Source organism: Bacillus rossius, chromosome 5, assembly GCF_032445375.1.
Source record: "Bacillus rossius redtenbacheri isolate Brsri chromosome 5, Brsri_v3, whole genome shotgun sequence".
Lineage (NCBI taxonomy): Eukaryota > Metazoa > Arthropoda > Insecta > Phasmatodea > Bacillidae > Bacillus > Bacillus rossius.
The window spans coordinates 63917560-63944215 of record NC_086333.1 but is presented as its reverse complement, the minus strand read 5'-3'; the positions used below and the strand labels follow the sequence as shown (position 1 = coordinate 63944215).

The window sequence follows — 26656 nt, the reverse complement described above, 5'->3', positions numbered from 1 at the left end:
CAGTGTGCGGTGTGGGATAGGAAGAGGCCGGCAGGAAGAAGGCGTAGACTTCCGGAGGTCAGGATCAGGTTTGAGAAATGTTCCGCGAGATCGCGCCATATAGGAATTCCTCGCACCGGATGAAATATCGGCCTCAGTTCGATTTCCGAACCGATGGAGGACGGAACTGGGACAGCTGTCACGTCCAACCTCAACACCGCCACCCCCCCCTGGGATGGTCACACCCTTCCTTCCAGATCGGTCCGTTTTTATCGAGCCGCTCCGTTGATGGTTGTTTGACGAGGTCTGCCGACAGGGGAGGCCATGAATATTTCAGCGTGGCTTGTCTTTGTGTTTTATCCCAGGTCAAGTACGGGGAACGTACCCATTCATCGCCCGGAAACATTAAGTTCCTGCCAGTCCATATCTTCAACCACGAGGATATGGACAAGCGTTGTTAAGAGGGATTATGCCCGCCATGTTGGAGCTTTTCCATCTTCGTGCTCTAATTCAAATTTTGAAATATTTACCTCAATTTTTGTCACGCCGTGGCATAAATAATGTGTCCCAGATCTTCTGTACCTTGTTGCGACCACATATTTTACCAACAGGCTCTAGCATGTAAGGGTCGTGAGGAAATAACTTATTACTCCAAGAGGGTGACTACAACTTTCATGATAACCACACCACCTCACAAGTGTTGGCTTCAACAAGTAGCCAAATCTAAGTCCTGTGGCATGTCAAAACAAAACAAAAAATGAACATAGAAGCTTTATTGCAAGCTGAATTAAACCCCGAATTTGCAGCATTTTTATTTCACAAACGTAAGTAAAAGAATTTCCACGTGTTGATTTCCGTATTCAATGCTACAACAAGGTGGTATTTAACTAGTTGTGCTTCAGTTACTCAGATGAGTTGTATCATTTGTCGATGTTCAAAAAAAATTAATTGTGTGTACTGTGTGCTCAGTTCACTTCATGCGACAGGAATTCCTCGCAAGTATGTGCAGTGCATATGTGTCTCCTTAAGAAGAAAATACATACAAACCGTTCATGATATGATTTTCGTACTTTTAAAAATAATATTATTGTCTGAATTAATCTGAACATTTCCTTCACATGCACGTCAAGATTTCATTAGCGAAAAAATCTCAATAGCTACTGTCATTTACCACGAAATATATTGAATAACAACAATTTGGCACCATGAATCTGAAAATAAAAGCATATATTTTATCTGAATCAGTCCAATTTGACGGACAACCCGTTTAAACTGATTCACTTCAGTCTATATAGTCTCTCATGTTATTTCAAAGCTTGTGCTGGTCTTACAGATCAACATACGTTACTTATAACTGTAGATACACGAGTTCGACATTTCCTCTACGGATACGTTAATGAAAAATGTAGTTTTTTTAAAACACTTCCCATTGATAATTAAATGAAAAGTAAATTTAAGTATTAAACATAGGTCTACCCAATTGGATAGTTCTTTGACATTGGTTACTGATTCCCGTTGCCTTACTCTGATTCGCTCGATGTTGAAGGATAAACAATTCCACGTCCAGAGATGGAGTAGTTCATAAGGCGGTTAACAAACTCATAAACACACTCATTTCCTAGGCTGTACAGGTATATATGACCAGAGGTATGCATGCTTTATAAGTTGTACAACAAAACACCATCGAGGCTGGTTTCTGTCAAGTTGAAGCACAGTCCTGTTGAATGTTAGGTGGAAATGTTTCTAAAGGGTTCAGCTTAAAAGAGTGGTGAAGAATTCCTTCCCATCAGTAGGTACAGGCGGAACGATCTTCGAGTGTAATGCAAAATACTGATGAAAGTGAATTTTCTGCGGAAAAAAAGTGCGACATTAAAGTTTATATGGCGAAGAAATCTCAGAATTAACTATGAATTTTGTCTTTAAAATGGTTTTCATACAGAAAAGTGACAGTACATTAATATTTTAGGCAACTGTAGTTCGTTACATTATTCGATAGTGGTTATCTAGTGTATGGTCTCAACAAAATATCCAAATGAAATAAAGAAAAACTGCGAAAACTTGTTATGAAAAACATTCCGCCTATGTAGACTTATTTAAAATAAAGATCAAGTTCCTGCACAGTTCCTTTGGGATATCTGCAAATTCTTCCTTCAAGGACTTACGTTGTGGAAAAAAATCTACTGACCACAGGATACCTGCTCGTCAACAACAGCTACGCAGATATTGCGGTCTTATATTACAAACATCTAAACCCAAGCGAATACATAACTAACAGAATTTGTATAGAATATTTACCAATACAAAATAATTGAACTTATGGTTCAAGTTATACTGCATCGCCAAGAAGAGATTTTTTTAATTTTTTAAAGGCTTTTTAACAATTAAGGACTGGTGGATAGTAAAAATAAAAATAAAATTATTTAAGTAACCCTTCTGTATAGAGTGAAAAGTCTGTGTCTTATAATATGCCTCAAATTTAACGGTTCTCAAAAGTAATACTGGTGATACATATTTACTATGTCACATGCAAAGAATCACATGGAAGTGTTTACAAATACTGTTGAAAAAACAACAGCAGCAGAAAAATACGTAGACCATTCGGAATTATTTTTGAGACTTTTCAAAAATGAGACAATTTATGTGCCACAGACTGTACGTTATATTTAAGTACGAGATGCAAGTGTACACTTAATATGCTGTGCGAACGAATAAAAAAATTACTCTTAGTTTTGTTACAGGGGTTTTTTTTTTTTTGCTGCTTCGTCACTCAGTTCATTATTAATTAATTTCCTTGCTTTTTCTTTTAAAAATAAAGTGACACAGAAACCTTTAGCATACTAAATATTTGACCATTACTAAACTCCCAATTTCCTAGTTAATTACTTTTTATATAAACTTTATTTTTATTTTTTAAAGTAGTTTATTTTATTTTACATAACCCGAAACATAAAATTCTTTAAAAACGAAAATTTCCAAATGTTTGATTTTTAAATACCTTACTCGGTTATCAACAATTAATTAGTAAAAAAAAAGCACAGTTTTTCATAAATTAGAATGCATTCGATTCAAAGAAAAGTGAAATAAATAGCCTTATAGTGTCTTTCTTTTTTTTTTCAGTCAAGAAACTAATCGTCGAAACTTTTACATTCTAATCTCTTTGGCAATCATCAGTGTTTCCTTGCCTGCCTTTACGAACTGCTACCCGACAAGGTGACTTTGTACACTCTTGCGACAGCTGGATAAGGAGACCAACATTCGCACATGTACGTCCGTGCGACGCGTCTGACCACAGACAATGTAGCTCCAACATACATGTTGTAAATATTGCTCAGGCGACAGCTAAGGTTAGTGATCCAATGTAGTGGCATATTAAAAGCACTCTTGATTCGATTTTAAACGCAGCAATAAGTAGTAACTGTAGTTTTAGAACTATTTTCTGCCTCACTTCGACCAACATTTGTGATAACTCGGTCGTTCCATTCTCGCGAGCACTCGTAGTTTGTTAGTGCTTCGGTAAGCATTTTTTACCAAAAAATAATCTTTTATTTTCTTCTAGACGCTCAAAGGAGCGTCCTTTCGCCTGAGATTTCAAGGTCTAAAATACGTGACTTTTTTTTTTTGTGATAAGATGTGTCGTTTTTTCGTCGAGACTGTGATGATCGTCTTGTGAATATTTCACGTTGGAATACTGACGCTGGTCTTCGCCGCCATTTTGTTTATCCTCGGACACGGTACTACGTCGCGTCGCGTGGACGCGGGCGGCAGTCGCTTGAAAGCACAAACCAAGGAGGGACGTGTCATCTAAGAGGTCGCCGAGGTCCGGTGAGGACTTCTACCGGAGGTCCCGAAGAGGGAAAGCTGGCTGGAGAGACGGCGGCGGCAGCAGTTCCGAACGCCCTGGCGCGCCTCAAATGTTTCTCGCCGTAATGGCCGGCATGAACCGTTCCGAGCAGGAGCACCTGTACCGCCAGTCGCGGGAGGTGATCGTGCGCGCGTCTGCGGCGTCGGGCGACTCGCCGTCGTCCAAGGAGGACCTGGTGCTGAGCGTGCTCAAGTCGCCGCTGCTGCCGCCGCGCGCGCAGAACCACCGGGGGTCGTCGTCGGGCGGTGGGGCGGAGCCCGGGGAGGTGGAGGTCGTCGAGGACCCATGCGGGTCGGGCGGGCGCCTCGCCTTCCTGGGCCAGCAGCTGCGGAGGTTCCGGCAGCCGCGGGTGCCGCGCTTCGGCGAGGCGCACCACAAGCGCGTGCCCACGCCCATCAAGAAGCGGCGCGGCGAGCACCGCTACGGCCGCGCCAAGAGCGACGACCTGGACGGCGACATCGACGACCCGGTGGACGACGACGACGACGACGACGAAGAGGCCGCGGACGTGGTAGAGACGGTGCCGAGCGGCAAGCGGGGGTCGCGCCAGCCGCCCGGGGTGCCCGACCCCTACTACCCCATCTACCTGCCCATCGACCAGGCGTTCAAGGCCAAGTACGTGTTCCACCACAAGAAGGGCAAGACGTTCCAGGAGCGCGTCTACGTGTTCCTGGAGCACCCCGGCGGGTGGATATGCTTCGTTTACCACTTCACTGTGTGAGTACGGCCCCCGGCCAGCCCTGCATGCCGACACGCATGCTCCGTGCTTCTAGTGGCTAGCAGTAGAGCGCGCCCTCAGCAGTGCCCTAGCGGCAATCTTGGATTACCGTCACCTGGAAATGTGATTGTAAAATTCTACCAAGGGTAAAATTCTTTACGTAAATAATCAAATAACTATTTTATAAAAAAATACTGTAACAAAGTTATTTAAAGAAATTTTAAAACTCTATTTTGAACCCCATGGAGCTTATACACCTGGATTTGATTACGTTGAGGTCATTATTTTTTATTATCATTCCTCCATGGGGATAGACACTGGCAAGGCATACGGACATAACCTCTTACTAACCCCCTCCTCTTCCCATCCCCCTTCCAACTTCACATCTGTCAGGATACAGGTTTGAAGGTGGTAGGGAGTGAGAATTGGGGAGGGGTAGGTTGGTATATCCGTATATTTCTTGGATAAAGTAGCAGGGATATAGTATGCAGCCTTGTCCCCTTTTGTAATTACTATGTTCAAAAAAATAATTGTTAGTTTTTTTCATGCCATGCTACGTATTGTATTAATTTTTTATTCTACAGAACAATACAACGTTAAAAAAAATTGTTGTTAGGAATGTAAAATTTATTCATATGTGACTAGCCGTCATATTAGTTTGAAAAAAAAAATACGTTATCGCGCTGCACGAGACGCGTATATCGTCGGCAGCGCTGTCGGCGGCGAAGTGTGAACTAACGCAATTGTTAAGACTGTTCTTGCCCGCTGCACTGATAGGGAATCTTCCCCCCTCCCCCTCTTCATCCACGCCTTGGCGGCCTTGTAAGGTGTTGCCACCCTGCACGCTAGCTACAGTGCGTCTCACGCTTAGATCGTACTGAAGAGCAGGTGGTGCCAACTGTTGCCAGGACACCATCCCGCTTGTTGAAATTAATATTTTTATATAACATAGTTTATCATGTCTTTTAGTATTTTTCAATTTTATTATTTGTAAATTTTCTAAGACCGTAAATTAGTGTATTTTGTTGGTTTTATTACAGTCGTATAGTTACATTATAAAAAGAAAAAATATCAATTCTAAATAAAAATTGTTTTTATAGGAAAAACAATTTCAAGTATTCTGTCCCTGTTAATGACAAAGCAGTCCATAAATTATTTCCAATGTGAAACAGAACCGAAAATTTTAATATTTTGGACATTAAATAAATTAGGAAAAAACTTGTTGAAACCAATATGGCGTCATTCTGTTACATTTTTTCTAAAAATAATATAAGTGAAAATTACCAGACGATGCTCTTGATGAAGTACAACAAGAAAGTGTACGTCCAAAATTTGTATTCCTTTTTTTCTCCTAAATTTAATTTTTTTTTTCAATTAATTAAAAAATTATGTCTAAAGCGCTTATTCTTTAGGGTATATCTGGCAACAGAGCACATCATAAACAAGGACAGCGTTAATATAAGATCTCTGCATTGGAAGAGAAAGTAAATGCCCATTTAAATGAACGCTGCAATCCAAGAATGAGACACGAATACTTTCCCCCTCTCTCTGTACCCAGTGTTTTACACCAGTGGTGTCCAACTTCACCCATTGTGAGGCCCAGATATTACTTTCAAAAATAGTCCGAGGGCCAGTTACGTATTATGAATTATCATTGACCTTTTAAGACAGTATTTTTCTCTTGCGTGTTCTGTACAGTGGCAAATAATTTAAACATGTGGCAAGTGGTAATATAACAAATAAATAGTATTTTGCAAATAGCTTTTATAAAAATAAAAGCTAAATAATATAAATTATAATTTATACTAAACAAAATATAGATTACATGAATATAAATAATATTTTTAAGTATTTCTGTGAAAACACTGTGATTTGTTAGCATTCAGCTATATATGTGCAAAATGACGGCTCATAAACGGTAGCAAACCTGATAATATATCTATGTATTCTTCACGCAGGCCTTACGAAGCGATGCCGCAGGCTGAGGGTGGCCCACAGGCTACCAGTTGGCTATCACTGACACAAACAGCTTACTGGTCAAATGAAAGGCTACAAAAATCTTCCATGTGTAAACATCTTAATTCTCAGTATACGGCATCTAGTAGGAGTAATTTCGTGAAAATGGAACGGAAGCCGACGAATGGAAATGTGTCACAAAGATGGCGGACCCACGTGTAGCAACATAACCTTTATATAGTCACTTTCGTAAACATTAGAGCACATACAACACGTATTAATGTGTCAAATGAGACTTTATGATGGTGAAACTACCCTGTAATATATTTGGTAAACTAAAATAGTCCTACCAAAAAGTAATCTCAAGTTTTAAAATACCTAGGGACCGAAAAATTCGTTATTTCAATGACCGTGATCCTCTATGCACTCAAGCAAATTACATCTGCTCATTGGCTACTGACTCGTGACATCTGTTAACTGGGAGGTACGTGATTTGATACTTCTTTTGGTGAGGGTTTTTCATTGGCCCATAGCCCTTCAGAAAAACTTTGGCCCAATCACTAAAACAGCAAAAATACATACGTATTTGGATTCTAGCCTGTCGCGAAATGAATCCGCGAATTTTTCAGTTGTATAAAAATACCTAAGAACACTGGCATTACCATGATAATAGGCTACATTTTCTCCTTCTTAGTAGCACAATGGTAAAACGGGTACCTCGTAAACTCGAGGGACATGGTTAAAATCTCGTCACTGGAAAAACTTTTTTTAACTGTTTCAATTCCATAGGTAATAATATAATAACAATCTTTAATCAGCATAATAAGGTTAATGTTTTTGTAGGAAGTATTTATAGACAGATTTCAGACGTTTAAACAACAACAAATATACTAACATATACTTAGTGTTATAATGTGTTTTGCCCTAAGCTACAAAATTAAATATGTGCCAAAATCTATGGTTAACTTTGGGCAAACTATAACAGATTGCAGGAATTAATAGTATTTAATACTTGTTTTCTAAGTCAAAGTTAGTTAAGTTGCACTAATTCTATATTTATTACAGATTTTTTTTTCAATACAGTTCGGATATTTTTCAACTATATGGTAAGTAAGCTGTTTGTCGTCTTCTTTCTCATATCCGAAAAAACGGTGATTGTAGAAAAAGCTAATTTGTCACGTCCCAATTAAGTTTACTGGTTCAGTCAATTATAAATTCTGTTTCCAAAAACGAAGAAAGAAGAGGTGTTGGCGTTGGGAACGAGGCGTATGAAAAATTCAGCGTGACATTAAACACACGGAGTTCGCGAAAACTTTCCATCAAGCGAAGGATCCAGTTTACTCGTTCAAGGCTGCTCAATCTGCATAATTAAATTCTCGGGGGAACTGCGGGCGTAAAACTGTTAGCACGCAGGAATTTATTTCCATTAAAGAATGGATATTACTCGAGATGTTAATGGATGAAACTGGCAAACACTCGAGTTTCATGGAGATACGAAAGGCGAAGCAATTTGAGGAGGAAAATTTTGTGGATTTTAAAAGTCTATTTTTTTTTCCTTCCCCTGAATAAGGTTTTGGGAAGGTAGGAAACCAATTCTACGCTTACCGGCATTTTTACTCCTTGATTTAGTCTGCCGTTGACGACTTCATTCTGTTACATGATTTTCACGATCGGTCATGAACATTTTTTCAACCAGTTCATCGTGCAATCATGTACAAATACGGTTAAAACTCTGCTGGTTGAGTTTATGTATATTTTTGCTTATTCCCTTTATTTGTTAAGAAATATTCAAAAATTGTGACTGTTATTGTATGCCTTACCTCAGCTGCGGAAAATAATCAAATGCGAGAGTTAGAGAAAATACAAGACCAAGCCCGCATCTAGGGTAAACTATTGAAAGACGATTTTCAGTGTGACACACTTAGCGTGAGAATAGAGTGAACCAAAACTTAGAAATAGAACCTCTAATAACGTTGAGGAGCCTGTTGGCTACAGTTTATAGCTGTTCAGATTGCAGCAGGTCATTGTTTACTAAACAAGTCCTTCACAAATTATTTAAGTAGAATCTGTACAGTGTCAAAAAAAGCGCTGTACAGTATATTTAACATTGTTTACAGAAAATGTAATTAACTATACTAATATTTGTTAATATTTTACTAGTAACCTACAGTAGCGAGTGAAAACTGAATTAAGTTTTTTCTGTGCCAAGTAAAATTGCTGTAATAAATTACATAAATAAGCTAATAGAAGTGTTATCGCAAAAATTAAGAAACATTATCTAAATAATTCTTAAAAAGACTAGTCTTTTCTAGTCTGTTCTATTTCTAAGTTTTGGTTCACTCTATTCTCACGCTAAGTGTGTCACACTGAAAATCGTCTTTTTAGATTTAAATCATTATTTTGGTGCGTCACTGTCCAATACTGAAACTCACTGCCCAAGACTTGGGGTCACTGCTAAATACTTGATGAGTCACTGCCTATCACTTGGTGTTTCACTGCCCATAATTTAACGGGTCACTCCTTTAGACTTTATACTGCACTACTCAAGAATGGCGGGTCACTGCCCCAGAATTGGCGAGTCTCTGTCCATCAATTTGTGGTTCACTGCTTAAAACTTGGTGGGTCACTGCCTTAGACTTGGTGGTTCACTACCAAAGATTTGCCGATCACTGCCCAAGACCTATTAGTTCACTACCTAAGACATGGTGGATCACTGACCACGACTTGGTGATTCACTGCCAAAACCTTTGTGGGTAACTGCCCTAGACCTGGTGGTTCAATGCCCACTAAGATTTGATTAGTCTCTTCCCAAATCTTGTGGGAGTCACTGCCCAAAACTTGATGGTTAACTATTGAATATTTATTGTATCACCATCCAAGACTTGTAGGTCACTGCCCAAGACTTTCCGACCACTGTCCAAGACCTGGTGGATCACTGCTCATGACTTGGTGGTTCACTGCCCAATCTTTCCGGGTCAATGCCCAATACCTCGTAGTTCACTACCCTAAACTTGGTGGGTCACTGTCCAAAACTTCGTGAGTCACTACCTATGACTTGGTGGTTGACTGCCCAAAACGTGGTGGGTCACTGCCCTAGATCTGGTGGTTCACTGCCCAAAACTTGGTGGGTCACTACACAAGATTTGGTGAGTCACTTTTCAAGACTTGGTGTTTCATTGCTCATGACATGGTAGGTCACTGCCCATGACTTGATTGGTTTCTGCCCAAAACTGGAAATGGGCTGGAAATGGTCCGCGCACCATGATTTGGTAGTGAGTGCCCTGATACCACTCTTACAGCTTGCTTATATTAGCTCGTTTTTTTTTTACAAAATACGTATAAGTATATGCTTTTATAGTCCGTTTGAATTCCTTTTATTATACCTTTTTTGACCGTGTAAAACTCATGGTAACTTATCGATAGCCAATCGCGTTAATAAAAATCTCTGGAAAAGCAGAAAATGTGAACTGGTATAATACTTTCTGACACACAGTACTAACTTACTAATATATAGACGATCGCGAGCTAATAGCTAATAGCTAAGAGCTAAGAGCTAAGGGAACAGCTTCGCGCTAACCAGTGAGAATCGCCTCACCTAATTTCCTCTCCGCCACGCGAGTTTCCGGAGCTGATGGGGCAGCATCTGGCAAGGGGGAAGTTTTAACACACGGTGAGAGGGGAGGGGGTGAAGAGAGAGTGAGCGAGAGAGATACGGGACGTCGAGATAACACGGTAGCCAGACGTGTGCAGAGAACCCTCGTTTTCCTTGGCCATGTTAACAGACAGGAGCCTTCAAAAAAATATTATTAGTACTATTTTTTAAAATAAGATTCCTTAGGAAACCCGTAACCAAGAAATATTTTGTAATACTACAATAAATAAATTTTAATTATGTACAACACGGATTTTTGCATATGTGAATTACCTTCTTTTATTGAGATTATACTGAGTATTTCTTGCAAAATTGGCGCATTATCTTATATTTTAATTGATTCGTCATTCAAGCATATTTTTTTAAATCATGGAATGTATAATCGAATATTAAATAATTGTACTTTATTTTGGGTCATTACGCTTATTAATGTGCTCAGTTAATAGTGGAAAGCTAGTCAGGGAACGGTTTACAAATAACTTTAACTATTGGAGGTACTGGAACAACACAAAGCACTAATGTCCGGGTAAAAACCCGAACCCAGAATAACTGCGAACACTATTATGTAGTGATACTGTTGTTTTAATGTAAATGTACAAATTTACAAATATCCGTCATTTAAATAAATGTAAATAAACTTGAAGGTCCTTAGAAAACTGTTGAATCCAATATTTATTCCTGTTATCTTAGTCCTGATTATTTTTTCTTGTTTATTTAATTCGTTGATTTTCAAAATTCTATGTTTAATGATTTGATTTTAGAAATTCTATTAATTTTGATTATTCATTTTATTTAAGGTTCAGCAATGGAGCCTTTACATTCGTGAAGCAAAGCCCAACTGAAGGTGGTGTAAGAAAAAGTTATTGTATTTAAATAACCAAAACATATAGCTATATATAAAAATTTGTTTAAATAAATGTCACAAAAAAAATTCTGTAACGTCACATATTTTCATCACCCTCTCCAACTCACTATAAATCTAAGATCATAATATATTATTACCCATGAAACGCTGAGTGTAACAGCTAATGCTATTTTATAAGTAAAAAGCCATGGATTAGCTAGTAAACTGTTCGATTTATGGAGCACCAAAATTAATTTTCACTTGAAATTTTTGTATGTTTCTTCATAAGGTTATTTTCTAGTCAAATTTATGAAAATGGCTACCTTACGACACAAATAAATTTTCTAAGTTTTTGTTTCTTTAAACTGTAGAAAACTTTGTACATCTGTAGTCACAGTAAAAATAAACTAATCATGTTATTCTTTTATCCCGAACCATCAATAAAAATACTTACTGAATATTATTTAGCATTAAATAAGCTCTCAACAGGTTAGTACGTCACGAGAACTTTTTATCTTTAATAATTCAGTTATTGTGTAATTAAAGAAAGGACAAGAACAACCAAATATAAAAGATGGAGAGGAACATTCCACATAACGTTTGCAAACCAGGTACTGTAGGAAACCGATCACATAACTTATCCTTCTTACTAAAATCACGTAATAATATTATCCTGCACAGTGATTGGCCTGCATCAGGCGCGGTTCCAGGGAAAACTGGACGATCGCCCATCGGGTCCACGCGCCGGACTTCAAAATTGGAGGCAATTCAAAAAACGAATGATAAAAAAATCAGGGGATAGAGTTTGGTGTTGCAGCTACATATCTGTCATCGCCATCCAAAATTTAATTACAGCACTGGATAGCTAAAGGATCAAAGAATTCGTTACGCTAAGTGAGGACTGTGACGCATCTCGCGCGGTGGAGGGGGAAGCGCCGCCATTTTGAGGTCATTTTGCTGCGTTTCGAGATTTCCATTTAGTTTGAGATTCAGTCGTCAGCTCTCGTCAAAATATATCGATTACGTATATAAAACATTCGTGTAAAATAGTTTTAGTGAATATTTATGGTTTTAAAATAAAAAATATATAATCAAACATATATAATGGCCTGTACGCGACTTCATAGTGTTCATAGTGTTCAAACCTGATGATAACTTACATTAAAAAGCGTATTTTATATTTTGTATAAAAAAAATTTACCTGTTACGTACATGTATTCATGTACAACACACGTCCTTGTACATGATACAGCCACACCCCATTTTTTTTTTGTAGTCTAGTGTTTTGTTTGAAATATGGACACTGATGAGAAAAGGAAAATTAAATTTTTTTTATCTTGTAACCTAATGTGCTGGTCGTTACTCAATTCAAGATTTATTATTTGGAAAAACTTTCAAAGATTTTATTGCCACGTATAAAAATGTGATTGTACCGAAAATTAGATCTTAAGCATTTATAAAACTCACCCAAGGATAACTCATCAGGAAAGAATATTAAAACATCCTAGGATAAATTAGGAAAACCATCGTCGAATTTTAAGTTCCAGGTTGGGTTAAAAATGTTTGATATAGTAATTTGTTTCAGTTTTCTGGAGGAGGGCCTCCAAAAGGTAAATACCCCAGGACCCGCGAAGTACATATATGGCCTCCATTGGCCTACATAAAAAATTAAAGGTTTAGATTTTACGTCACTAAATTTTGTAAGTTGCTTCCCCTTGACCGACACCTTTCTCAACTGGTTTTTCAATCGGATCAGTCCCTAAATGCCTCCTCCTCCCCCCATTTTTCTTATACGCCATTACAAGCAATAACTTAAAACTCGGTTAAGTCTTTGGAAAATATGACACTACGCCACAACATATTTGGTCCAATAGCCGCAAGTCCAGACGTACTTCAATTGGGAGTTTAGTATGTGTTTTAAGAATGTTCTCTCATTGCGACAGCATGCGTATCATGTTATGGAGAGGTTGTGGGTTCGATCCCTTTTGACCATATCGGAAAAAAAACTGATCACTATATGCTTCTCAGACGATTTAATATAACTGTAAGATTATATGCTCAACATTAGCAAGAACCTATCCACGTAGTGATAGACGTAGCTTCACACCGCGAGCATAGATGTTTACAATGAACTCGTGAACAACAATCTCAGATTGAAGTTTTTGGTGGTCATGTTATATTTATTTGCGTCATTTATCGAAGTGGACCTTCTTTAAATCGGATGGGGGTAAGTCTTAGTCGATACTCTTCAGAGCATAACTGTACGTTCAACACTCAAGTGTAGGCAAGCATCAGCGACGAGGCGCTACAGTGCTGCATTCATAGTTACGCTGCCGACACGCCATGACACATTAAGGTATTTAATATTATGTTAATGCGTGTTTTATTTAGTCTTATCGTTCAAGTGAATGATGGAATACTTGAGTATTTTATCGTTTAAGTTTTATCGTTAGGCGTGAAGTTTCACCGTTAACTCGCGTGGTAAGCCACGTACACCACGTTTTACTTTATTCATCGAGACTCCTAAGTTTCTGCTCGCTTTTGCGTGGATAACGAAATTAGTAGGTGTTAATCAGATGTTCGTTTCCACACGCTACTGCTTGCCGACCAGCGACTTGTTGCTGCCTCGCTTCGTCTCTCTCTCTATCTCTCTCTCTCTCTCTCGCTCTCGTGCTCTTGTTAACTAGCGACTCTCCTTCCCCTTTCCCACTGTCCCAAGGGTTCCCCATTTCCCCTCTCCCTTTTCTCCTCCGTGGGAAACTAGGCTCGAACCCGGGCATCGAATCGGAACATGCGATCTTCGATCAGACTTCAGGAAGGAGCCGGTTCGACTCGAGTATCCGAACGGGCGGCGATCCTTCTCGAAGTATCCGAATCGTTCCCGCGGTGAGTTCCTGCAATGTTGCAGCAACACTGCAATGTCTCACAGAGGTAGCGCCACGTCTCTGAAACGTATCCGCACCACCGTGTGCTGCGCGGTGGTTTAAATTGCACGGTTTTTTTTTTTTCGGTTTTGACACGAGTTCTGAACATCCCATTAACGCATTCTATTTTCGTTTTTCCACGCGAAAGGGAGCAGAAATAATAAAAAAAAAGTTGTGTACGTGTCTGGCATGTGAGTTTAAAGTGAAACTACGCACTTAAGTAATCCACTTAAATGATAAAACCAAGTATTCAATCATTCGCTTGAACGACAAAACTAAATAAATAACACGTTCACATGCATTAAATAAATACATTTATGTTTTTGACGTGACAACGTCTAATAAATCGATTAATTCCGGCTGCACGCACGAAAATGTGTTGCGTTACGCATATTGTCCCGTTTCTCTGTGTCCCGTTACGCTCATTTTATATTGCTCTTTGCTAACCTGAACCTCCTAGCATTGCGACCGAGTCCGTGGCGTAATTCTGTTTTCATGCATTTAACGGTAACATTTTCATTGCTCTTTGCTAACCCGTTTCTTCTAGCATTGCTGCAGAGTCCATGGCGCAAATATATTATTTTTGACTGCATCTTGGTGTTGGGTAAGCCATTTTCCTTCACATCATCCTTGAAACACTCCCATTCATTTCCTACTTTTCCTATCATCGTCCTATCCTTAACAGAATAACACAGATTGGAAGAAGTTAAATAGCAAACATGTATAAAAGTTATAGTTAAAATAATCTGTTCGTTAAAGTAATAAACATATTTGAATTCATGAGTGCAAATAAAAATAAAATTATCAATTTAATTGTAGATTTCATTTCACTCCTTCTTTGTATCCATACAAAGTAGTGATAATTCAATAAAAATGATTCAATTTTATTCATAAAAGAATGCAATCATTTCATCAATGTTTTTTTATGACGTTGTTACGTTAAACTATCGTCCGTAAACCAACTTTACAGACAACCAATTTTTTTTTTTTTTTTTTTAAATTTGAAGCTGGGAAGTGTGATTGACGGCGTTTTTTTTACAGCGGGCTGTGTCGACGAGAAGCGGTGGTCAGCTGCACGAGTGTGTCACTGTGTGCCGGCAGCGTAACGAATAATGCGCACTATAGCGCCTCTTCGCTGACTCTTGCCCGAGAGCGAGAAAAAGTTGCTCAGTATTCCCTCTCCACCTCTTTGCCATCGAGCACCCAACTCTCGAGTGTTGAATTTTTTCATGTTTTCTCTACCGAGTCATGGCCTCGACTCGCCCTGTCGACTGTAAAGAAGGTTCATTTCTGTAAATGACACAAATAAATTATAAAATAATACCACCACAAATTTAATGTGAGTTTTTGTGGCGTGGGGCTACGTCTATCACCACGTGGATAGGTATTTGCTCAATTTGGGCATGCGATCTAACCATATACTTTAATTCGTCTGGAAAGAAGATAGTGAATCCGTCAAATAATGACGTTTCCGACATGGTCAAACGGAACTGAAACCCACAACCTCTCGAAAGCATGATATGCATGCTATCGCAATAAGTAAACATTTTTAATAAAAAAACATAAAAACCACGATTTCCCACTTGAAGTGACGTTTGGATTTTCTACTATTGGAACACGTGCGTTGTGGCATGCACTCATATATTCCAAGAATAACCCAGTCTAAGTTATTGGCTGTAATGAGGTATAAGTGGGGAGAGAGAGAGAGAGAGAGAGAGAGAGAGAGAGAGAAAGAAGAGAGAGGGAACGCATTTAAGCGATGATCTTATTGAAACTTACACTGGGTAACATTACGTTTTCTGGAAAGCAAATTAATTTCTGAACCCAAGCCTAGCTCTTTTAAGGTGTAAAATATATAGTTACGAACGCAGACAGGACCTCAACGCATGCCAGGTTCGGAGATGGCTGTCGGCCCTGCACGAGCACTGGCGTCACGTGCCGTCTTCTGACGTAAGGCATGCCACGCGTACCTAGCCGGATTACAAGGGTCATCGCTACCCCTCTCCTCCCCTCCGCACCCCACGCAACGTCCTTCCTCTGCACTGTTATCTATCGCTGAGCGGCATTGCGTATTCCGCGGGTCGCCGCGCGGAGCGCCATGAATAAACACCACCTTTCTGGAGTTTTCGGGCGTCGGGTCGGCCCGGTATGACGCGACTCGTCACAGCCACTCTCGTCGGTTCTAGAAGGGTGTCCCAGGTACTTGAGCAGCGACACCGGCCTCCACGAGAGTTCCGCGACAGTTCCGCGAGTCCTGTGACGGGTTCCGCGAGTTCTGAGGGAATTACGAGAGTTCGGAGAGTCCCAAGAGTGAAGAGAAGTGCGACATCTCTCATTGGCTCTAACAGTCATTCGCTCCTGCGGTCATTGGCTCCAACGGTCATTGGCTCCAACAGTCAATGGCTCCAGCAGTCTTTTGGCTCCAAAAGTCATTGGCTTCAACAGTCACTGACTCCAACGGTCATTGGCACCAACATTCATTGGCTCCAACAGTCATTTGCTTCAGCGGTCATTGGCTCCAACGGTCATTGGCTTCAGCGGTCATTAAAAACAACGGTCATTGGCTTAAACATATCATAACTTGTAGGATTTATACCAAAACATTTGTTTAAATAAATTTTTTATATTTTCAAACATAATTGCAAGGGGTGGAAAAAAAACAAGGGTTGGAGGACATAAATAACAAAACTCCCTTCTTAGGTACACCATTGAATCCGTTCGGATTGTTTGTAATTCTTATAATTTTTATCTAACACGTTTTTTCTGAAACCAATTTTGATAAGACGAACCATTGCTGAAAGGTGTTGAAAGCACCGGGGAAGAATTTAAATAAAAATTCATAATTTCCGTGCTATATATACTATTTGATCCGTTCTCATTTATTATAAAATCTAAACTTTTCCCTACAACTTTCTTCTGGAATATATTTTTATACAAGAAACCATTACTGCAAGGGGTTGAATAAACAGGAGATGGAGAACAAAAAAAATAATATCTCCTTTTCTAAGCATACCATTGAATCCGTTCAAATTATTTGTAAATGTTATAATTTTTATCTACAACATTTGTCTGGCACTATTTCTGATAAAACCAACCATTGAAAATGGTGGCTAAAGTGGGGTTAAAAAACAAAAAGAAATTAATAACTCCCTTAGTAGCACACCTTCAAATCCGTTAAAATTGTTTGAAAATCATGATCTTATCATTTTTATCCAAAACATTTGTCTGAAACAATTTTTGATAATACATACCATTATTACAATGGGTTAAGAAAACCTGGTGTTGTAAAAAGAAAATTAATAAATCTTCCCTTCCATATACTGTATTGAATCTATTCTTATTTTTGTTTAAAACTTTTATTAAAATATTTTTTATGTAACCAACCATTACTGCAAGGGTTGGATATTACAAGGGTAAAAGAAAGGAAATGATTACTTTTTAAAATAGATATATCAAATCTGTTAATTTTTATTGTATGAATCCTAAACTTTTTCTAAATTTTGACTAAAACAATTTTTAATAAAACGAAGTATTACCGTAATACAACGTGTTGAAATAATAAAAAAATTCAAAACTCCTTTAGTATCAACTTTGTTTGTATTTATTTCAAGCCATCTTAATGATATTGTAAAATTTCGTGCAAGGGAAATTTTAATATGGACAAGTTATTGGTGCAATGGATGAACGATAGTGTTTGAAGGTCAAACAAAATATTAAGTACCTTAGTTGGCATAATACGAAATTCGTTCTAATCTATGCAATACTGGATGCATAGAGTTAAAAACAGTCATAATATTTTCGCTGCATATAAAATGAGAAAAATTTTAATCGGTCATTTTGTAATATTATAAAAACATAAAAATGTTATGCACACTAAATTCTTAAAATGTCCCAGAAGTTTATAAAACTTTCCAAAATATTTCCAGAATAAATAGGTACTTTTAAGTCAATCTTCGTCTGAAAGCTGTGCCGAAAGGATTTTTTCTTCCTATTATTCCTATCAGGATTGTATTATCAACCTGTAGAATAATAGAAAGGGAATTTTTATTTTAGAAGAAAATTTTATTTTGTTTTACTTTTAAAAATAATTAAAAAATATATATAATTTTTAATTTATATTAAACCATATTAATCAGTAAACTCGAGATACTTTAGTTAATACGTAGTGACTGGAAAAAATTCGCGGTTCGACGATTTTCAGGATAGACTATACAGTTTTTATGTATACTCGGGAAAATAACGCCTGTTCATTGGCTGCTGACTTGAGAGTCGTCTCATTTGTTTTTGCTTGAGGGTTTCTCACTGGCCCGGAGTCGTCCATATAAGAACTGACCCAACAAGGAAAGAAGCAACTTAAAGGCCTTGTCGCGAAACGAATCCGCGGAACTTTTCCGGTCTGTGTTAATAGGCGTGTCCGTTTTATTAATCGCCGCTTCCGGAACCTGAAATGTGCGGCGGGACATGGCGGCGCAGCGAACCACGAAAATCCTCAAAAGAGTTCGTGGAATTGTTTTTTTTTTTTTTGAGTCGTCACGCTGACGTGGATGTCAGAGGGAGGAGGACTTAACAGCGAGCCGACATCTCTCTCGCACCCTCTATACTTACCTTCCCTTTGTTTCCGCAACACCGCGTCGTTTGTCAAGGCAACGTTGCCGACGGCGAGCATCTACAGGGAAGAGGGGTTGCATGAGGGGGGGGGGGGGGGGGGAAATATCGGGCCCTCACTGATCCCAGGCGCCATTCAGACCGCTTTGAAGGGCTTCCCCTCTTCGATACAAGGGGTCCCCGCCGTGGAATGAATGGCGGGTCGGACCGCAGACAAGGTAATCCAGACCAGAAGCACGTCAGAGGCAGAGTGGAGCCATCAGAGGCGGGGACCGACCAGACAAGGACCCTCTGACGGCATTTGTCACAAAAGAAAACGAACTATCAAGAACAATTAACTATGTATTTATATTTTTATAACCTTTTGCGCTCCTAACCAAAGACTCTACGCCCTCTGACCTAACATTTTGTACCCATGATGACAATTTGTTTTAATTATCGTATCCAGTTCAAAATTATCTGACCAAAAATTAAATTTTATGTTTTAACACGCTTAAAGAAACTTACTTACCACAATGTATATGTTTCTTTCGTAATATAACGCCGTTGAAAGTTCTTTGTTTCTTTTAAAATTATGTTTTGCGAATAAGACAGAGTAAACTTTATTAAAAGCAATTCATTACATTGTCGGTATTTGAATTTTTAGCGATTATTTTAAAAAAACTCAATTTAGAATTCAGTTATGTTCCGAACTAAGACATTTTTATCGTGCACACTAAAAATTCATGGAGTAATGGGAGTACCACTTTCATAATGACGTTTTCAACTTGTACTATATAACCAATAATATGGTGTAAATTAAATTACTTTTTTTTATCCATGTGTATTTTTTAATTTTCTTGGGTTTTGTAAATTTCTATTTACAGATATTTTTAAAATGGCGTCACTTTTTATGTAACTACTATGTACTGATGAAATTGATTAACTTAAAATTTAAAACATAACTGTGCATGGGCATAGATCCCTGGGTTTTATGATCCTGGGGGTCGGAGGTTATACCCTTTCCCCTTGGAATAAGAAACATCTCGCTGAGGGGGTCCATTTTCGCTTTCATAATAATAACTGTGCGAAGAGACTGATTGACAAAAACGTTGAAACTGTGTTTTATGGAAAACTTTCTGGATATTCTAAAGGTTTCTGCTTATTTTTATGCATATCAGCCAACATATGGGCTGAGAACGACATACAAGCACCCTATACGGAGATAACTTTTGTCGTGTACCCTACGCACAAAACTCTCGGGACGAACTCCCCCCCCCCCCCTACCACTTCCTATTTATTCTCCAAAAATCCGAGAATCTCCTTGTTAATCCTACAGACTTGTGTCTTTGTAAATGTGTAATATAAATTGTACATCGAATGTGCAACTCAAAAAGTTATTTATTGTAATAAAATAAGTGCGTTCGTCTGCTTTACCCGAATCATGCAGCACAATTAGGTTTGATATAAATTTGTGTTTAAAATTAGAAATAATAGAACATATAATTCACCTTTTTTTTTTAATATCACACGACAAAAATATAAAACTACCAAACCATTTCATATGTTTTTTTAGGCATTGTTACTTGCAGAGTGGCGCTTTTTTTTTTAGCTAAGCTCTTGAGAGGCGGGGTTATCAGCGTTATCTACTCGGGGTAAGCAATCCGGGTGTTGACTGCAGTAACAGTTCATTTTAACTTACAATTTTTTTTATTATTCCGTACCATTTTCAGAGTTTTGCGGAATAGGTCATACTTTGGCTTGAATAAGATATTTCCGGTAGGTACGTTATTCTGGCAGTAAGAGTAGAGGGAAAAAGTAGACTCGGCGAGGATCAAGTTGCGTGTAAATGGCTCTTTTTTTTTCCGGTTTGATTTATAGACTCGAGAACGATATTATTAACCTAGTTCTTTTCCCTTGCCGCCTGCCTTAGCCCTTTGTTTTTTAACTTCAGCAGAACCATTCTGCATTCGTGCAAGTGGCACGAGCCTATGTTCTTAACTTGGAGTGTTGGCGTGTTGAAGATTCGTTATCTTCAACTCGTCCTCTCGTTTCTTCTCGTGTAAGAGAGATATTTTTTTTTTACTGCTGGGTGTTGGGAGGGGGGTTCTTTTTTTTTCTAACCCCTCCTTCTATTCATCCACCCCCCTACACCACCTAGGATGATTTATCGTCGGCGTAATGGCCTTTGGCATGACCCATTTTCGAAGTGGCGAAGAGTGTATTGAAATACAGCCTCTCGTGAGCGCGCCAATCTTCGGGCTTCGCGCAGGACGTGCGAAGAAACCCTGAGGGCAGGATGAGACAGGAAAAAAAAAAGTGTCGTCTCTCGGCGAATCATAGCTGCACTAGCTGACCCCCCTTTCCCCCCCCCCCCCCCAACGACAAATTTATCAAAAGTTGTCTCCGAACAAAGCAGTTCCAACGTACACACAAAAAAAAATGATTCTCTCTTACAAAAGATTACTCTCAGTGGCGGATCCAGAGGTTCACCTCGGAGGGGACACTCTAGGATTTCAGAATAACCAGAGAAAAAATGTCTTAAAATTACTAAATTTGTATTTAATCTACTCATACTACACATAACATCCAACCACCAGATTTTATGATTCTACAAGAAATTCATTAATTATATTAAAATATTTTATTGGTTTCAGAAACAATCATTTTTGTCGGCAAAATTAATGTAGCAGACAACTGGTTTTTCGGGGGTGGGGGGGGGGGCACTTGCCCCTGATGGCCCCTCCCCTTGGATCCGCCACTGATACTCTAGAAAAGAGTTGCAAAGAAATAGCGTGTAATACTACAAAAACAGATAATATAACTTTGTACAACACGTGGCTATGATTATCTTTGCATGTATGAAACACGTTTTTCGAGATAATGCTGAGTATATCTTACGAATGTTGGCGCATAATTTTTATATTTTAATTGATGTTTCAATCAATCATAATTTTTTTAAACCATGGAATGTATAATGGATATTCAATAATTGTACTTTATTTTTTTATTATGCTTTAAAGCTATTGGAGGTACTGGGACAACACAAACATTAATGAACGGGTAAGAACCCGAACCCAGTATTACTTTGAACACTATGTTGTGGTGGTACAGCTGTTTTTGTGTAAGTGTACACATTTACAAATATATGTAACTTTTAATTAATATTTGTGTTCAATTTACAAAAAAAAAAATACAGAATATGAATGACACGTCACGGGTGCTGGATGTAGAACAAAATAGGCCCTCATCACTTCACGACGTAATAGGCAAGCAGGCTGTGCTTGCAAACACCTCTGTATTTATTTTTCTTTTCCTGTGATTGTACCGTCAGTAGAGACCCGGAAATTTCGCGGAATCGTTTGGTGTCAGGCCAAAATCCGCAGTCATATGAACACTCTGCCCACGCGTGTTTTCCTATTGACTGCTTTCTAACTGTAGAACCTCCCCTACCTTTCGGTCACTACTTTCGGCTGGTAGAGCGGAACGTCGAGATCATTGTGATCGAATCTACAAATACATGCCAAGGCATACATGTTTGCAGCCCATTCCTTGTGACCAAAATAATCCACGAAAAATCCGGGGCTCTAACCGTTAGTAACTATACACGCCCTAACACGTCTATTTGCAATTTGTTTAGTTGCATAGAAGAGCTCGTCTGTGCATCGTTTTGTTGACCTGGTGGTTGTTCTTTATATTTACTGTTCTTGTTGCAACTGTCCCGTCGTTGTCAGCGTACTGTGTTCGTCTGCTCTGTGATTTTGTTTTTAAGCTAAATACCTTCCACTGAATAGTCTGTGCTCTCTAGGTATGTCTTAACATTTGACATCAGCTTACATTGACTTGTTCTCCGTGTGGTTTTATGTATCCATTCTAGAGGTTTTTTTTATGACACCTAGTGCAAACAAGCAATGATTTATGTGAACGTAATTTTTATTAGATTTATCACACCCAATTATATTTAAAAGAGGTACTCACAACTATTTGTACGAAAAATTTGCGTACGCTTACACTTTTCTTATGAAGGTACCACTAATATAAAACACGCTCGTTACATTTTGAATTTTGTAACAAATTTCCTTATAACTTTTCTCTTCTTAAACCTAAAATTAAAAAAAAAGTCACATTTTAAATATTTTTTATATAAAACTGTTTAAGTTAAGTGTTTCAACGGTGTTAGTAAAACATAATGAATAAATAATTTCTCTTTATTTAACACTTACCTTTTTTCTACCGTTTCTGCATGACGTAACCAGAATAAATTGACGTGAATAATTAATTATTTTTAACAAAATTTAATCATTTTGTATACATTTTATGTGGTATTTTGATATTGTACGTACTGTTTTATTCCGTTCGTTTGAGAAATTATGTTTAACTATCATCATTTCAATTACATCGGTTCAATATGCTTTTAATTACGCAAAGCTTTCTCGGGGATTGGAAAATGTGTATTTGTAACATCCCACATAAACAAAGCACTCGAGGGTAAAACTACAATCGACAATCTTGTACAACAATTGAAACAAACAGTTAGTACAAACTCGAAAAGCTTCGTCATTCGTAGACGTACAACGCCTACGTAATTATATTTACTCTGACGTGTGTATTACAAATATCATCGCGTATTATAAATATTACTGCTATGCTAAGAGGACAGTTCATTGTTTAAATACGTAAAATGTGTATCAGCTAGTGATGCATCGAATCAACTCTTTTCCTGAATCCTAGCCGGTACTGTTAAGAATCATATGAATATTATTTCTACCAAACATTTAAAATTACAACAAAACAATTTTAACATGTCAATTTTGTCATATGTAAATGATTTTATTTAGACTTCACGATTGTTTTGTTGTCGCCTCAATGTAGCTGGTAGGATGTAGGCCTATATTATCAGTCCAGTTTCCTTTATCAGTTTGTATGTGCCTGAGAATGGTAACATATATTAGTTCCACAAACGTCGCAACTGTTGTCATAGAAAGCCTGTTGTTTTCTACTGTGCTTTCGTCGTCGTGCTGTCCAGAATATCTGTTTTGTCAAATCGCTGGGTGCGCCTGTGCATCTATGTGTTTTAGTGTTGTCTATTTAATGTGTTTAACACATCGTTGGGTCATTCTGTTTGTCGTTGGGCTGTGCAAGGTCTTTTTTGTCTTTAATTATTGTTCTTGTTGCTACCGTTCTCGTCGTTTTTACTCCCACTATGTGTGTCTTTGTTGTAATAATTTTTTGACTAATACCTTCCACATAATTGTATGTCTTCTTTTTTAATTTTTTGACATCGCCTTATTTTGACTAGTGTTCTGTGTGTTTGAATATGTATCTTTTTTGCCTGTTATTGAGGTTTCCTACGACATACAGTGCAATCAGTAATGGCGTGTGTCCAAAACTGCATATTGAAACAATCTTCCCCAATCAACAACTATTCAATGAACGCAAATATTTTATGTTGGCCATCAGCTATATTTTTGTAAAGTCATATTATATATATATTAGGGATGGGCCAGTGAAATCCTCAAATCCTAGCAAATCCTAAGTGTTCCGAGGATTCGATATGCGAGGAAAAAGACAGAGAGAAAAATATTCAAGGGAATAAAGCAAATTAAAAAAATTCAACACTGATAATCTTTGAAGTATACTAGATTCATATTTCTTCATACCTGTCATGTTGACCATTCCCCAAAATATTGTACTTTTAACATGTGTGAATAAAAAAAAGCAGTTGTTGATTCTGAAATCTTAGTTTGTGAAACAACCATATAGAGCGTAGAATGTTTCAACGCCATAGTTAATATATATTTTTTAATTTACTGTATATCTATTACTTTATTTTTTAACCTTGACATCGAGATAAGAATTGTAGGGGTGTATTCGAGGTACTCTCTGGAATTCGAGTTCGAGATTCGCATTCGAGAACATTTTTAATATGATCCATCACTAATAGTTAGAGACAGGAAAAATTCGCAGATTCATTCGGCGATAGGCTAGAAGTAAAATACATATATATTTTAGATTATTTTGCTATTGGCTTAATGTTCATATAGACGAATCTCAACCAATTATAAACCCTCAACCAAAGAAGGATCGAATCACAGACAAACCAGCTGAGACGACTTACAAGTCAGCAGCCAATGAACAGGCGTTAATTGCCCGAGTGTACAGGGGAATGTGCAGTCCATCCTGAAGGCCATTGAAACAGCGAATTTTTCCGGTCTCTACTAATAGGCTATATATATATATATCTCTGGACATATTAAAACTACGTAGTTCTAAACTGAGAACTCTCTAAGTTTTATGGTTCCAGTTCTTCGGCAGTTCCAAGTCGTGTGCTTCTGACTAATTAAGTTTCAAAGCCTCGCCCACGGCTCCCCGCGCGAGGCTTGGAATTTTCGCCGCGATCGCGATCGGGAGGCGCCGGCATGAAAAATTCAAGACACCGCTTCACCCCTCCTCCCCCCGTCCTTTTCCTATTTTTTACGTTCTACCCCCCCCCCCCCCCCCCCCCCCCCACCGTCGACGCCCCCCGCGCCGAACCCGGCCATGAGTCGACCAGGGCCCTGCTTGGCGTGTCGGAGCGACAGCCGCCTCTTCGTCGTTCGAGGGATCGATACGGGACTCGAGGTCTACACTGCGTTCACGCTGATCTGAGAACAAAGCTATTGCTGGAGACCCGGAAATTACGCGTATTCTTCTCGCCTCAGGACAGAATTCAAAGTTTTACCTAGGTGTGCTCGACCCATGTTTACTTTAACCATTGGTTGATTCCTTAGCGAGAACATTATTATCCTTGTTATTTGGCACTACCTGATTCGCTTAATCCTCTCCTAGCTGGGCATCGTTGGCTCGCGGTCGTAGAGGGGCGTGTCCAAACAACTGACGGGCCAATCATGAACACAGTGCGAACGTGTGAAGGTTTGCATTCTAGCTTGCAACTAAATGAATGCGCAAAAATTCAGTCTCTCTAACCATTGGAATCGAGCAGCACCACCACCAGATACGTGCAGGGTGTAGCTACCACTCACGCCGAAACTGCGGGTTAACGCGTAGCAGGTGTACAGGGAAATTCACTGGTAATCACTAGGGGCAGGCATTTATCGCGGAAAGAATTGAATAACCTTTAGACTGCAACAAGGTACACCCACAACAGCGGTTTCTTCCTTGTGATTGGCGACCGTCTGAGAGAAGAGCCGCTGCCTTATTTGACCGAGCCACTCGGGACGCGTTTGCTTACGCACTGAACTGCTGTGATTGGTGTTCTGGCAGTAGACACGTAACTGAAAGAAACACACCCAATCACGAAACACAGACGATACTACAGTGTTTTGAATTTCAACTAGTCTCAAAATCTTTTCGCGAGAAGTGCATGCCACTAGACTAATCACTATTAGGGGATCCGACAAACATTATTAGGTGATTCGACAAACTTAAAAGAGAGGCAGGCAAATGTCATAAGAGGACACGACAGCTATTAATAAGGGGTCGGGAAAAAAAGAAACTTTAATAGGGGATCCTATACACATACTAACGGTATCGGACAGCAAGAATTAGTAGAGACCAGGAAATTTCGCGGATTCATTTAGTCGCAAGCTAGAATGCAAACTTTCACACACTCGCACTGTGTTCATGATTGGCACGCAGTTGATTGGACACGCCCCTCCACGACCGTGAGCCAATGATGCCCAGCTAGGAGAGAAGTAAGCGAATCAGGTAGTGCTAAATAACAAGGATAAAAAAGTTCTCGCTGAGAAATCAAACCAATGGGAAAGTAAACATGGGTCTTGCACACCTATAACTTTGAATTCTATCCTGAGGCCAGAAGAATCCGCAAAATTTCCGGGTCTCTAAGAATTAGGGAATCAGATAAGGTATGTCTTCAGCAGCCGTGTGAGCTACAAGTAGCGTTCTATTGACAGTCCGATGCAGAATAGGTGCAGAATGCAGCGCTACTGCAACGTGGCTTGCGAACAGCCACAGGACGTATGGTGTCATCTCAAACTGTCAGTAATCGTCATGATACAGGCGGTCTCTATGCAGGTGTGCCTACGGTTCGTGTCCCAGTAACAAGAGAGCACCGCTCAGACCGTAGCCACTGGGCGGAGGAACACCGCGAAATGGGGGTACGCCGAATGGAGATCCA

General features: G+C 38.9%; 1 protein-coding gene across 1 annotated transcript in view; it reads left to right on the top strand.

Annotated features, from left to right (window-relative positions):
* Positions 1–3905: 3905 nt before the first annotated feature.
* Positions 3906–26656, top strand: part of LOC134532284 (potassium voltage-gated channel subfamily KQT member 1) — a 371136-nt gene continuing 348385 nt past the window's right edge. Inside the window, exon 1 of the mRNA XM_063368703.1 lies at positions 3906–4558. Within this exon, the coding sequence (XP_063224773.1) occupies positions 3906–4558 (653 nt within the window). The remainder of the gene's footprint in view (positions 4559–26656) is intronic.